Genomic DNA, 15,420 nt, shown 5'->3' with positions numbered 1-15,420 from the left:
GAACACAAAATTAAAGGATTTTTCAGAACTAGTTTACTAAGTAAAGGCACTGGAATAATTCTTTCGGTTTGACTCATTGAGCCAGGATGCTAACATTATTTAAACATATTGTTTTCTATTTATTCCTGGATTTTTTTTAATCTCAAAGCTGTAACAAATGTGTAATTTACCAGAGAAAATGAAATTGCTCTTTGTTAAGTACACATTGAAAATAATATTCTACACTATGTATTGTTTATCTAGTACATTGAAAGAAAAGCTATATTTTTCAAGTCCAAATCTGAAACAAATTCAGTGCAATTTGGCATGCACTGCAGCATGCAGAGATATCCCTATGCATTAAATACTATCTGGAATCAAGTGAAATTTTCTGCTTGCTTAAAAATTTCAAAACAGAAGAAGGATATCTTAAATAAAACCCCAATACAACAATACCTTATGAGGATTAAAAATAGATTTGACTACAGCAAAAACTAGGATATGAACTCAATGTACTCAATAAAGGACCATACACAAAGTCCCTCAGATGAGTAGCAGAGTGATATGTCTAAAATAGAAAAGAGATACTGAATCCCCAAATCAATGACAACCAGAGAAAAGAAACTTTATCCTTTTTTCTTTTAATTGCACAAGTTTCCCTGCTTTCTCCCCTACTCTCATACTTCAACATGACATGTTCTCAACACAGAAGCTAGAGTGATCCTTTAAAATCACTAGTCAGATTACAATATTCTCTGCTCCAGACCCTTCCAATGGCTCCCTGCTCACCTAGAGGAAGACCTTTCTGTTTCTGGCCTTGAGAGTCACTCCCACTCTTTTCCCACATCTTCATCCAAGCATCTTCTCACTCATTTTAGTCCATCTAACATCCCTGATGTTCTTGGAATATCCCAGATATGCATCTGCTTCCGAGTTTTCTCACTGGCAGTTTTCTTTGCCTGCAATGTCCTTCCCTCCCTCAGCTGCAAGACTTGCTCCTTCATTTCCTCTGGATCCTTCTCCAAGGCCTTTCTGATCACCCCAAACAAATTAGTAACCTCTCGTTTCCCTTGTCTCACTTTCCTCCTCCTGCATCACCCTCATTACCATCTGCAATCTGTGTATTTCCTTGTTTATTTGTTTACTGCTCATGTCTCTTTCCAAGAAATAAGCTCTACAAGGGTAAGAATTCTGTGGTTTTGTTGTTGTTTTATATTTCACAGATCTTAGTGGATATTGTGGTACAATGTCCACATTTTTCCCTTTCAGCTGCTTGGAGTGTTACACACAGACAGCTCGCCTTTGAGTCCCTCTCCAGGTCCAGTCTGCAGCTGAGTAGAGCTGCCTGGCCCAAGGTATGCTCCCTTTTGGGAGCTGCCCACATCAATGGTGATTAATAGTGGGGTATAAAAGCTCAGTCCTATTTTTCCAATTGAGGACAACTCATAGGGGATATCCCATCTTGAGAACTCATATGAGCCACTCTGTGTGGCTTTTTTTTCTTCTGCAGCAATTCAAATTCACCCTCTTCCCAATCCTACTTTCTGCTCTTAAGCAGATGCTGATCCTGACGGCACAAATCCATAAATTTCGTGTGCACAAATTTCAACCTTAGAGTACTTCCCTGCACACCCTTCCAGGTTCACAAATAAAGAAACAAAAAACAGAATCTAAGTAGCCTGTCCAGGCTCAGTAGCTACAGTAGGTACTGGATTGTAGCCTGGCTAATAAGTGGTGAGCCAGGGTCAAATCCGGAGTCCAGAGCTCTAGAGTCTGTCCTTTGAACCACTACTTCCTACTGCTAGTTACGCAACTATCCTATATATATATTTTTAGCAATGATTTAAAGTATCTCTAATACCTTAGAGTGAATACTTACAGAAGATTAGGAATGGGATCAGGGTTGGATAAACAAAGGGGAAAAGTAATAGAACAGTTGACAATCATTAAGTCCCATAGACTGAGGTGTGTGATTAACTTAAATAACAGAAAATAATATAAATCCATGGGGTTTGAGAGCTACATTGAGTAGAACAGACGATTTCAGAATCAAAAGTGAAAGTGGGAAGGGGACAGCAGATGTAATAATAGAATGTCATGGGATAGTTGGTAGAATTGATGATTTACATAAACCACAGAAGATGCGATCTGCTACAGTTGTTGCAAAGAAGTACAAGAAGTAGGGCAATCTTGCAGACTAGTTTCCTTCCTTCTTGAAGTTCAAGGACTGGCTTAGTTACCATATTTATTGCATAAAGTGCTCATCCTTTCTAATCTTCATCTACACATTCAAAGGCTTTTGCTGTGATTTAAAAATGTGATAAAGGCGGGATAGCTAATGGGTTCAAAAATACAGTTAAATAGAAGGAATAAGATCTAGTGTTTGATAGAACAACAAGAGGACTATAGTTAACAATAACTTATTGTATATTTCAAAATGAGTAAAAGAATGGAATAGGAATGTTTTCAACAGAAATAAATAATAAATGCACAAGGTGATGGATACCCCAATTACCCTGATCTTATCATGACACATTGCATGCTTGTATCTAAATATTACATGAACCTATATGCATATACAACTATTGTGCATTCACAAAAATTAAAAATTAAAATAAAGGAATGCTATAATAGTGCTTTCTTTAAGCTATAATATAGACCACTTTATAAATAATCATACCTGAACATAGGGATTCTTACAGATTTACCTCGTTCATATTTTGACATCAACAGAACTGTAATAAAATCTTCCTGTTGATTTTAAAAGAACCTCTTTCTAAAAAACTTAATGCCCTAAGAAAAATTTTGCAGTGCTTAGAGCCTTCACAACAATTCCTTCTTGTAAGTATACAGAATCTCCTACATTGTGACTCCCTCCTATTTCTTCTTTATTGGTTTGCTATAGAGGCAATATCTCTGCCACTGTAGTTTTAAGAATAATTATGTACTGTTTTGAAATTTTAAACATTATTTCTTATTTCTTACCTATCTCGTGTAACTGCATTTCCTCTGGATGTATTTATCTTCCATTATGTGTATTAACACAGTGATTTCACTTCCTTTCAAGGGGCAGAGCTAGTTGTATCTTCTAAATACTAAAAGCTGCATGAGTTTCTTAGAGTTATTGCTATTCCAGTGTCAATACTTTAAGCCATGGACTTAAAATCACTAATTAAAATATTCAAAATTCTAATTAAACTCTTCAGAGAAATTATATTCTTAGAGTATATGGGAATAAAGAGCAAAGGTAGCATGAATTCTTTTAATTTCATTTTTAATTTTTTGGAGTTCAAAGTTCTTTGCATTACTTTATTTTAATCATCTTTCCTATAGATAGATATTACTGTTTTACTGATAAAATAAATGAATCCCCCAGGAAACTGAGAGTAAAAATCAAATTCTTCAAGTCGGTTAAAAATCTAGAATGTAAATCTCCTGATTCATAATCCAAAGCCATTTCTATCATACTACATATAATGATTAACTTTCTTTTCCTATACATAGTTTTTAAAAACTCTTATGGATGATTCAGACAAAAGTTTGTAGCATTTATTTCACATTCTTAAGCAGTCTGTAGAAATTCAGAAAACTATTATTGCTCTACTGGAAAAAAAAGTTATTTTTATTTTTAAGAGTATTCATGTGTGAAAACGAAGTATAGCCATGCTGATAACAAAGGTCCTTTTCTCCTCCTTTTTCATTTTCCATCATTCTCACTTTATTTCCCTCATTCTGTTTGCTTTTTATATTTTTCCAATTTTGCTATACATTACATGGTCCTCATTCATTCTATCTCTATTTCACTACTCCATTGCAATACTGTTTCTCTTTTAGGTAAAGAGAAAGCAAGATGGATTTCAACCTATGAAGAGCTGAGATAAGATCTCAATTGAAGTTCAGATGGCTATAAGCTCATCTCTAGCAGAACAGCAGCTCTCAGGTGTGGCAGAGCAAAAAGAGGACAATTTCTGCTTTCTCCCCATATATATTGCCTGGGAAGAATCTCAGGCCTGTCATGCTTGGTAGAATTTCTTTATTAAATCAGTATTTCAGCAGAAGTTGCTTACAATTGACACCTGTCAGACTTTGGCTATAATGTGAGCCCAAAGGAGGGGGGAAAAAGAAGACATACAACCATGTTAAGATATATTGTGTTTGCCAGAATTTGACCATGACAGTGGAGACGTGGAAAAGGTATGCTGGTTGGAGAGAGAATTAGTACAGCAACATGGAAGGAAAAATAACTTAGCTTTCTACAAGCATATTTTATGGAATAAATATTCAATGACTTGTTATTTACAGTATAGTTAACATTTTATTTCTGCAGGGGAATATTTTTCTTTTCATAATTAAATTGTATTTTTTCCATTGTGTACTCAGAAGAGAATTTACATGTAATCTCCTTGAGTGTAAAGAACTGTGTCATATTTATCTTTACAGCCCCAGAAATCTTGCAACCATACCTAGGTTATAGTATTAGCCTCATTCAAGTCAACCAAATTACTAAATATTAAAAAATCCACATTAGAAAGACAAGGATTTTTTTTTTAAATCTCTAAGTTTAAAAGTTCTTAAAATACTTTTTGACAGTTTTTAGCAGTTCACATAATCAGAAATAGCAGCCCAAGATCTCCAATGTGTTGACATGTAAACCTTTCTTGTTCTATCCAATATGTATATGAAGTAACTGTCCTAATTATGGACATCTTTAGTAATGTTATATGAAAATAATTTGCACTAGAATTTTTTTCATTAAATAAAAACCATATGTCAACTGATTTTATACATCAAATTTATCATAACAATAATTATCTAGATAATTCATATAAAAATAAGGCTTTTTATACAAATAATAGACTTAAGTTTAATTTGACTTGTTTTAGTATGTATCCAACAATAACCTATTAAAGAATCATCTTAAAATTATATATAATTATAAAAATTGTATAAATGGTCCAGTGCTTCCTTTTATCTAATAAAATAAAAATATACTTATTGTATCCATGCTGTGTATCTTAGATACATTTTATTACTATAAACATTATCATATAACTTCCCATAAGAAGATATTAAAATTTAACTGTGGATTCTCCCATATGTACAGCAGGATAATACATTTATAATTATTTTATAGTTAAAATATGGTTTTAATTTCACCAGACTTATTTATTTTTCAGAATCTAATGAAACTCTAAGCAATATAGAATTTTTTAAAAAACAGTAATGTAAAATATTGATAGCATTATATTTACAATACGACTGAAAGACTTATGAAGAAAAGCAGAGGTTAAAAAATATTCTTTAACCACCCACACACCGCTGAATTTTGAGAGGAGGCGCCTTTAATACATTTTCTTCCTGCAGTATTTGTTGCTTAAGGAAGTCTGTGGGTGGATAAGAGGTTATTAACCCTCCTACGCACACCCGTTTTCTCGTTTTCTTATTTACAACATTAAACTTCCATATATATAAGTACTTGAAACACCAATCATTTTCTATCACTTTCTCAAATTCTTTGGAATTTAGACCACATATTACCTCCCTATAGCACATTTCACAGTTATAGTTTATCTTGATTTTTTTTTGTCAGTTGTGAATCTATCCAAAAGTTTATTTTATGTAGATGCCTTTCAAACCAAACACTTTTGTTCGAAAAAAGAATTCCATAATGGCAGGTCCTACGTTCAAAACTAAAAAAACAAAATTATCTTTTGTATTAGTGAGTTTTCTTAAACACTAAAAGAAGAGGATACAGTCACTAAAATGGGACAGCCAAACATTAAAATTTGTATGAAGTATTTGTATCTTATTACTTTACAAATTACCTTTAGGAGAGAATGCACCTTTGTAGGTTCATGCTGGAAACACAGTAAACATGTTTTACCTCAATATACTTAACCATTTGAATTGTTTCAGCTGAATAAATAGGTCAATAAATATTTTAGAATCCCCTATAAAATGTACAATTATAAGTTAAAATAAATTGTATAAAACCTTTATGTCAGCAGGGCGTGGTGTCTCACGCCTGTAATCCCAGCACTTTGGGAGGCTGAGGCAGGCAGATCATGAGGTCGAGAGATTGAGACCATCCTGGCCAACATGGTGAAACTCTGTCTCTACTAAAAATACAAAAATTAGCTGGGAAGAATCTCAGACCTGTCATGCTTGGTAGAATTTCGCCTGTAGTCCCAGCTACTCAGGAGGCTGAGGCAGGAGACTCGCTTGAACCTGAGAGGCGGAGGTTGTAGTGAGCTGAGACTGTGCCACTGTACTCCAGCCTGGCAACAGAGCAAGACTCCATTTAAAAAAAAAATGCCTTTATGTTCCTTTTATATTGTAGCAAAAATGTTCCCTCAAATGCGGTAAAAGACAGATATACCCTTGTGCAAATAGTTAAGCTTAAATTATATTTAGAATAATCAGGTCTAATCTTCATTACTAATGTAATATTCATTCATGTTAAAAATAAAAGATAATTTTTTAAAAAGTAATAGTTCATATATTTTTGACAAAAAGTAATAATTGATACATTTTTACATGATTTTAGATTTGTAGATTTAATATCATTTATGATAGTCACACATGATAAATGTTTTACAACAAAATTTGTTCACTTCACTCTTGTTCAATGCACTCCACTTTGGAATTATATTATCTTTTGTCAAAATAAGAAATTAGAAAATAACTATTAACCATCCAAAGTGCTTGCCAAGTAAACCCAATTATTAATTAAATACACATTACTGTGAATATGTTACATAGAGATTAGTTAGAAAAATCACTAGTTACAATTGTTGGATTAACCAAATGATCAAAAGTTATTCAATCACTTTTGCTTTATTCAAAAATAAATCAAGCTGACTTTGGCCTCTCAATGTCTTGGTAATACAAACTCTACAGAAACATAGGGGAAAGTCTCTCGTCTGTAAAGGAGAGACAGCAAGTCAAATATATCTTATGATTACAACCCAAGGGATATGTGCGTTGAATTTGTCCATGCCACTCTAAATTAGGTTTTTAGGTTTTAGTTTCTAAGTGTTTTTAGTATCCCATAATAAAGAATTTAAAGAAAATAAAAACTAATAGTATTAAAGAGCAAAGTAACACATAAACTAGAAAAACAAGCAATTCTCTTGAGAAAAATCTGATCAGTCTCTAATTTTAAAAATTGTGTGCAATTAGGAGCAAATATTCATAACCACAATTTCAGAATGGCAGTTATTTAAAAGAATAAGTTCAGAATTAAATGTGTTATATGCTTTTTTCTAAAGCAAATATTTGAAGATGATTTTGTTTTCTCCAAGTTGGCATAAAGCACAATTGAAAGGAAGAGTGATTAAAAAAAGAAAAAGACAAAGAAAATAAAGAAAGTGGTTTCTAAGGGATGTTTCACTCCTATGGTATAAAATAGGTTATAAATGTCATATTCATGAGATTAAAATAATTTCCCAAAAATATTTCTTATTCAGATCACAAGATAATGAACTAAAGATTTTAATATAAAATGCAGCAAGGAAGAGTGAGTTTGACTTTACTTTCATTTGCATGTGCTAATAACAATGAATGAAAACTAGAAACTAGTATGTGAAACAAAACTCACATCTTATTGTTTAAAAAATAAAGATATGATGTATATTACGATAAGATAGTCAAGTAGGAAAAAGTATATGGTGATGCTTTAACAGAAAGTGAAATGAAGAGGTTCTGTGTTCTGTGAACTGGTATGTTTTATTTTGTCTCTAAAGATGCTAGACAATTAACAAAATTGGTTGGGTGAACAGTGGAACAGTTCAATCTCAGCACAATATTTGCAAAATTAGGTAGTCTACATATAAAACTAAACAGCTGGAAAATATACAGAATGTTGCATAGAAACTATTTCCTCACAAAAGCAACATTTTTAAAATCAATTGATTTCTAATTAATAATATTCTAATGGTAAAATATCTACTACAGGAACTGTCTCTTTTTTCCTGTCTTTTCTTTTTCTTTAAGATTTAATATGTTCATCTAAGCTCTTATTTTCAAAACCTCTAGGGAAGCTTTCTTGGGAATACTATATTAATCAGCTAAAGAAACCTTGATTAGAAGTAGAGAAAGACTGTCCAGACATCAAAGGGCTGTCAACATCATGTGACATTGAAACATATTCTATGCCTGAGTCTTGACTGCTGTTCAGTTTTAGTCTTTATGAAAAAAAATTGTGCTTCAATCTGCTGCTGTTCAGTTTTAGTCTTTAAGAAAAAAAAATTATGTTCCAATATGCTGCTCTAATTATGTTCTGTGGGTATTGCTTATTTGAACTAGTTAAGCCTTTCATTACATAAGGAAACTTGATAAATCTTTCAAGTATTTCCTGAACTATATAAAGGGTGCATTAAATATCCACCTCCCTGAATCCAAGGCCTTCTTGTACTTCTCTTTTATCAAATTCTGTATTTAAAAACTACAATCAGCTTGGAATAGCATATTTAATTATTTTACACAACTAAAGCAAGGTTTTGAGAAAATGCTTTTATTTGTTTTGTTCTTATTAATCTGGAAATTATATGTACATTGTGTTTTGTTTTTCTTTGTGTGTATAGAAGTCGAATTTTGTTTGACTTTCATCTGGAAAATTTACAATTTAGTTGCAATCTCTAAGTAAAATCTTTATTTGGTAGTAAGTACATTAGATGAAACTTTTAAAGTTTCTCTCTCTCTCTCATTTTCTCTCTTGTATACTTCCCTAAACAAAACTAAATAGTGGGAACATATATCATACTTTATTAAAAATGACTATAGGCTAATTTAGTCAAGGAAGCAAAGATAATATTTTACTTTCATTGGACTTAATTTTATGTTTTTCACTTTTATGACCTAAAGTTCCTTCAGTTCCAAATTATAAATCTGATAATTAAAACTTTGTCTGCACGGTAGTTTATATATGTGTTGCTAGTACCTAGTAATTGAGAGCAGTGTCATATTTTTAAAAACCCGAATATTTAGATGATTTTCTCATGAATTCTTTCTACCATGCCAAATATGCTTACATGCCTGTCTTTGGAAGTTTTGACATTACCCCTATCCATCTCAAAGATTACTTACAAACAAGCAAATAAATGAACAAGGTAGATTAAATGGAGATAGAATATGATTTATAAGTATGCCAAATAATTTGCATGGTTTATACATGTACTTAATATGAAGATAATTTTTTATGTTTTCATCTTTCCTAAAATGCAAAATATGATTTTGTCTTAAATATCTGAAATGGAACACATATAAGTAAACATACATAATAATATCCACCGGTAAATCTTCAAATATGTAAAAAGGCAACTCCTACCTCCATCTCCAGATCCCGATCCTGCATCTGTGGGGGGGAAAATTATATTTACTAGTAAAACACATTCAAAAATATTTATGACTTCTTAAGTTCAAGTTTACTTTCTTAGTTTAACATTGCAATAATATTGTTTGAGAAAAACATGAATATTTAATCCAAAAACATATCTTCACATTGATTTAATTTAATTTCTATTAACGTAACTTCTAAAGTAAATTATCCATCATTTTTATTCCAAAGCTTTATGAAAACATTATTACCCAGTTGGGAAAATATCCTAATCTCAGCTATGAAAAATTCCTAATCTTGGCAGGCTGGATTTAATAAAATATTAAAAATGAGATGCTGGTAACAATCAGTAAGTTTCAGAAATTAAATAGTCTAATGTGTGTGGCAAATGAAATCATAATTAAGGCTTATATTCTTGCAAATTGCATATGAACAGAGAAAAGCAGTTTAAAGAGAAATATATTTTATATAGGTGTTGATATGTTTTACAAATACCACAATCATGAATGATTCTATCCGTGACAAATCATCCTTTGTTTTTTAAGTCAGTAGAAGAGAACTTAATTTTTGACTTTGTGCTTAAAGTCAGATATTCAACTAAATGATGCTTGCAGAAAAAATCATACTTCCTCTCCCGGATTTTTCTTTCACCACTTCTTCTCTCCCCTTCCTCCCATTAATTACAGTTGATTAAAGCTGTCTATCTCTGGGAGCATAGTTCCCAGAAACATCCAAAATTTCAAGTTGAAATCAAGACAATTGAGGTTCCATCTGATTCTACTTCTTAAGTGTAGACATAATCTTCCCTCTGCCTTTCCATTTTTGTTCATTCAAAATACATTTGGTTATGTATTTTAATGTTAATTACAGGGAAATAAGATTAATATTGGTATTCTCTGTCTGACGTGCCTTTATCCCACAATGAAATCTCAACCAGGGTTCCAGGCTTATACTAAGTGCCACTCTTAAGAATGTATGGTTTTAGTCCATTGAAAATAAAACATGACTTTTACTTGTTTGCTTCCATGATACTTTATTGAGAAGCACCACACAGAAAGAGGCATGGTGTGTGAAAATCCACAGGGGGCTGACACATATGGAAGAAGGAAGACCTTCCCAGTAGCCCTTCTTCTTATCATGTATTGGCTTTGGAACTACCATGAAGGAGCAGTAGTTTGAATAGTCAGTCTTGGAGAATCGCATTAACTAAATTCATAGGGTCTAACACTATTATATTAAAATGTCAAGTGTTCAATTAACTACTAACGACATATGTCTTTGGACTAGCATATCTTTTCCTTAAAGGCAAATTAATTGGTAAAACAATTTATGATAAAAATTATTCTTCATAAATGTAGAATCAAACAAGGATTTTAATCATACCATTTGACTGTTTAATGATAACAGATCAAGAAAGGCTGATGAATTCATATAGATAATAGAATATTCCTACCAACTGAACTGTCTGTCATAAGTCACAACATAATCTCTTTTGGACAGAACAGCGCTTGCGTGCTTAATGTTTGTCAAGCTTCCTTTTTGTATACTTTCACAGACAAAAATTTTAATTGATTGTATTTGCATTAATTTGAAAGCTTAATTCAGTATTACTTATACTCATTCGAGGCTAAATAACAAGCTGTAGTATTATAGTGATAACACATTTTAAATATATTTTAGTTAAATGTATATAGTTTATTTTAAATTTCCTTCTATAAACTTCTTTAAGTCAAGGAAAATGTGTTGTTCATCATTCTACACTTACATGAGCATAACGGGAAATGCATAAAGGCTTATGAGTTCCAAGCTCCAAACCTCACTCACTGCATGATACAGAAATGTTATTCATTCTTCCTAAGCATATTCCTCCTCTATTCAATGGGTATAGAAATATCTATCCGATTGGGTATTTTGAGGCTTACTGCCCAATAGCGCATTTTAAACACTTAAGCACTGTCTGGAACATAATAATTAAAATGTAAAATAACCATCTTGCCTATTCATCTACAGGTATTCTAATAAATACATATGATTGGGGAAATCAGAAAAAAAATGTCAGTAGTATTTTAGCTTGTATTTCCCACATGCATTTCTAAAACTTCAAAGGGTATGGTCCTTAAGACAATATTTGATTTGACACAAATGAAACAGCCAGGGAAAAAAAGAAGGAACAGATTAGAAAAATGATCACTTAAGTCCATGGCGTCATTATGAAATTGCTATGGGAAGCTTTAATGTTTTCTCTATTATAAGATAAGTCTTCTTGGCGAACTGATGCTAAGTAGCCTACTAAAGTCTTATTAGTGAGACAGAAACACCTAAGAAGTCATGCTGTTAGACCTAAATCTGAGCTCCTAGTTAATGCATTTCTTACAAGGCAAAAAGTTAAATTGACAACAAGGCCATTGAGCAGATTTCTGAGTAAGAATCTATTCTCCGGACACACACAAAAAATTGTTAAGTTCAATGAAATATAATAAATATAAAATTATATCTTCTACTGCCTATTATTCCTAGAGCTTACAAGTTGCCACGTTTATTCAGTGTCAAACAGCATTAAAAATAAATGAGAAATCTACAAAGAAAAGAATAAGAATCCCTTTTAGATCAAAAGTCAGAACCCCAATTTATTTACAGTCGGACCTGGTTAATCAAAATTACTTTGTTCTCTCTGTCATTATTCAGATCAAAAACATTTTAGATTTACAAGTCCATAGAAGATGCATTCAGCAAGATTGGCTTACTAATTAAATCCTGTAGAAATCTAAGTATATGAATGAGCTAAAGATGGATTACTCGATTGTGATTAAATTTTCTACTTGGCTAAGTATTTATTTTCATAGTAGAACCAGCACATCAGGGACTAGAATGGAAAGACTTGAATGAATCAGGAAAATGTGATTCTATATGCTGACAAGAACTTGGAGGTTGGCAAGTAAGAAAGAGAGATTTTGCTACCAAACAAACATCATCAGCCATAACCATAACTTCTGGTCTTTTTTATTATGATTGCCTGCTAATTCTCCTGTGGCTGTTGTTAGAGAAAAACAGATATCCTCCATGATCTTGAAAAAGCAAATTCTTTCCTCAATACTCTATGATATTTGCCTTCATCCTTCCTGGTTCCTGGGATTTTATTTTTTTTCTATTCTATTTGCCCTAGAGTATTACGTCTCATTTCTCAGTTCTGGTTGATTGATTCCTCATAGTTTGCTGCTTATCAAACTTTCTATGTCCCCCACCCTTACTATGAGAGCAGCACGCTGGTCCTCCTCCTTCCCTATTGGGGAAGGCTGCCAACTGACTCTCACATGTCGCTGTACCTTTTATTCATGGCTTGTCACTCACATACCAAGTAACAATGACGCGCTTGCTTTAGTAAACAAGTACATGGAGTACTAGCCCAGCTTGTCCCATGACCACCCTTCCATGAAGAACATTCACATCTGAGCAAATAGTCCTTTAAGAGAAAAGACTACTTACAAACCAAACCAAAACAAAGGTATCATCGGCCATGAGAAATGATACTATTCTCTTTCTTCTGATAATTCTCAGAAACTTGGGTAGTTACCAGTATAACTTAGATATTATCAACTACTAACAATCAAAATGCTTGAGATAATCTTTTAAATATGAGGCTTTTCTCTTTCCTCATTTTCCACCCTGCCCCAGTCACTTAGCACGTAACTTTTAACATCATACACTTGATTAGAAATACCTGCTAAGAGTGACTTTTGAATAAAATAGACTTTTCATGACACTATTCTCTGCTTCTATTTTTAGTGAAAGTTTATATTTGATGTCATTATTATTATTCCTGAATATGCTTATATAATCCAAATTCTCAGCAATTTTGGCTTTCCAGAAAGATACTTATTTGCCGTTAAGAACAACTATCATGGCATCTTAAAGTTTCCATAATATATATGATTTCAATATCAAGCTTGACTTGAAAACTCAGCCCCATTTTAAAGCATCCTTTTTGCAAGCTGGGTTTTATCTCTGCTGTTTGTTTCTTGCCTTAAATGCTGTTAAGCTGTAACAGCCACTGTACACATAAGGAAAACTTAAAAAGCTATGGGGCATATGAATTCGCTTTTTCTTCTTACTTCCTTTAGCATTGTTGGTACACTATAACTAAAACCTTTGTAGAATCCTAGGTTAATTGCACCAGAAATGACAAATGTCATTAGAAATTATGTTCATTACCAACACATTCATCAATATAATCTACTAAATAATAGGAAGACCATCTTATAGAGGGGCTAAGATTAGATGTCAACTTCAGAGCCCAAACCTGCAAAATTGCCTTCCAGCAGATAATGGAATCATTCAAAATAAACAAATAAACAATAAAACTTTATCCATACATAGTCATGTTTCTCCATATTTGGCATATTGGCCAATGTAAGTTTCTAATTATATGTGACTTTTATTCAACTGCCTGTACTTCATTTAATAACATATGTACTTAAATCTACCAGTGTCCTTATGGTAGGTATACTTTTTCTTCCAAACGTGATATGAAAGGTAAAAATGACAAAGAATAAGAAGAATACATGATTTGAACAAAAGAATACAGGCTTGTCTAGTCAATATATAACCTGAATTATTTATTGGGAGATAACATAACGAGAAATGAAAGACATGGTTTTTGGATTTAGAATCCATGCATAAGGTTTCAAGGAGGATCATACACATACCTGTGGCACACGATCCTTCTGACACCACAAGTATCTCACTTTGCTGTTTGCACGCAGCCTGTCGCAGGTAACACTCATTCTGGTAGCTCTCCCCATTGGAGCCACACACAGGCACATAGTCATTGTTGCACTGGGAAACACACAGATGTAAGCCTACAGTTAGTACTGGAGACTGCAACCCTCTGACACAAAAATAGACATACTTTGGAATAGTCAGTAAAGTTTACTTATAGTTCAGTTGTTGTTGAAATTAACCAGAAATAATTATTTACAGAAGAAAACACTTGTTTTCATTCTCAATGATCCTAATTGTGTCCTATGTCTTTATAAGGGCATCATTGAAAGATGCACAAAGCCAATTTCAAGTCAGTCAACCAGTCACTTGATTTAGATAGGGCCAAAATAAGCATCAAAATTAATCAGGCAATTCCAACAAAGTGACTGGATAAGTAGCACAACAAAGATACAGCAACAAATATACTAATACCACTTAATATTATCTTTAGTATGTGGCCCATATGACTTGATGGAAAAAAGTTAAAGTACAGTTTAATTTCAAGCTATTCCCAAACAGGTAATGTCTATCTGTGTTTGGAGCATAATTATATAGACTAAATGCCAAAAAAATAGTTAACTCTTAGTTGTTGTTTTTTAATTAAATTTTTATTGAATTTTAGTCTTTGTAAATTTTCAAATATTCAGATAAGATATTGATTTACTTATTCATTTTTATACCTCTTTAGACTATTGTATATTGACATGGATATGGTCTAGAGAGAAACAAAACTATGGAACACAGAGAAAAATTTCAACCACTACTGAACCATAGATAAACTTTACTGATTATTCCAAAGTATGTCTAATAATAGATATTTCATAAAGCAAAAAGTTCATTTTTAAAAGAACCTCATTATTTTAAAAGTACACATTTTACAGTGAAAATTAAGGCAGCCTACAGGGTACAGTCATCATAATATAATCATACTCTAAGGCATTAATGATACTTGGCTTTGTCCTATGCCTGCTAATTACACCAGGGATGTGATTATCTCATGATTACTACTACTGATTTGCTTCATTGTTTAATTATAAAAAATATAATGATCAAGATTATTATCTGTAAATGCTCACCTATGCCAGAAACTAAGTAAGGAAAATCATACTTACAGATGCATGTAAAAACTGTACTCTATGTTTTACTTTTAATTAAAATATGTAAACTTTTGATGTGCTGTGAGTTCAGACTACACACAAAATAAACCAATAATATAGTGAGATGGGTAGGAAAGTTTAAATATATATGATAACAAACCTAAAACCCTATCATAAGTAAACTTTAACTTAAGAATTTATGCAAAAGAAGACATCTCTCAATATGTTGATAATCTGATTAAAACCTGA

At 32.3% G+C, this 15,420-nt stretch overlaps 1 protein-coding gene across 1 annotated transcript in view; it reads right to left on the bottom strand.

Annotated features, from left to right (window-relative positions):
• TMEFF2 (transmembrane protein with EGF like and two follistatin like domains 2) overlaps nt 1-15,420 on the bottom strand; it is a 248,660-nt gene that overhangs the window by 224,007 nt on the left and 9,233 nt on the right. Inside the window, exons 3-4 of the mRNA XM_032292588.1 lie at nt 14,020-14,149; nt 9,308-9,334 (exon numbers count right to left, since the gene is read on the bottom strand). Coding sequence (XP_032148479.1) covers nt 9,308-9,334; nt 14,020-14,149 — 157 coding nt within the window. The remainder of the gene's footprint in view (nt 1-9,307; nt 9,335-14,019; nt 14,150-15,420) is intronic.

The sequence above is a fragment of the Sapajus apella genome, unplaced genomic scaffold (genome assembly GCF_009761245.1).
Source record: "Sapajus apella isolate SASKATOON/1434 unplaced genomic scaffold, GSC_monkey_1.0 scaffold28, whole genome shotgun sequence".
Taxonomy (NCBI): domain Eukaryota; kingdom Metazoa; phylum Chordata; class Mammalia; order Primates; family Cebidae; genus Sapajus; species Sapajus apella.
The sequence above is the reverse complement of the archived record's forward strand: the minus strand, read 5'-3'. Positions and strand labels throughout refer to the sequence as shown.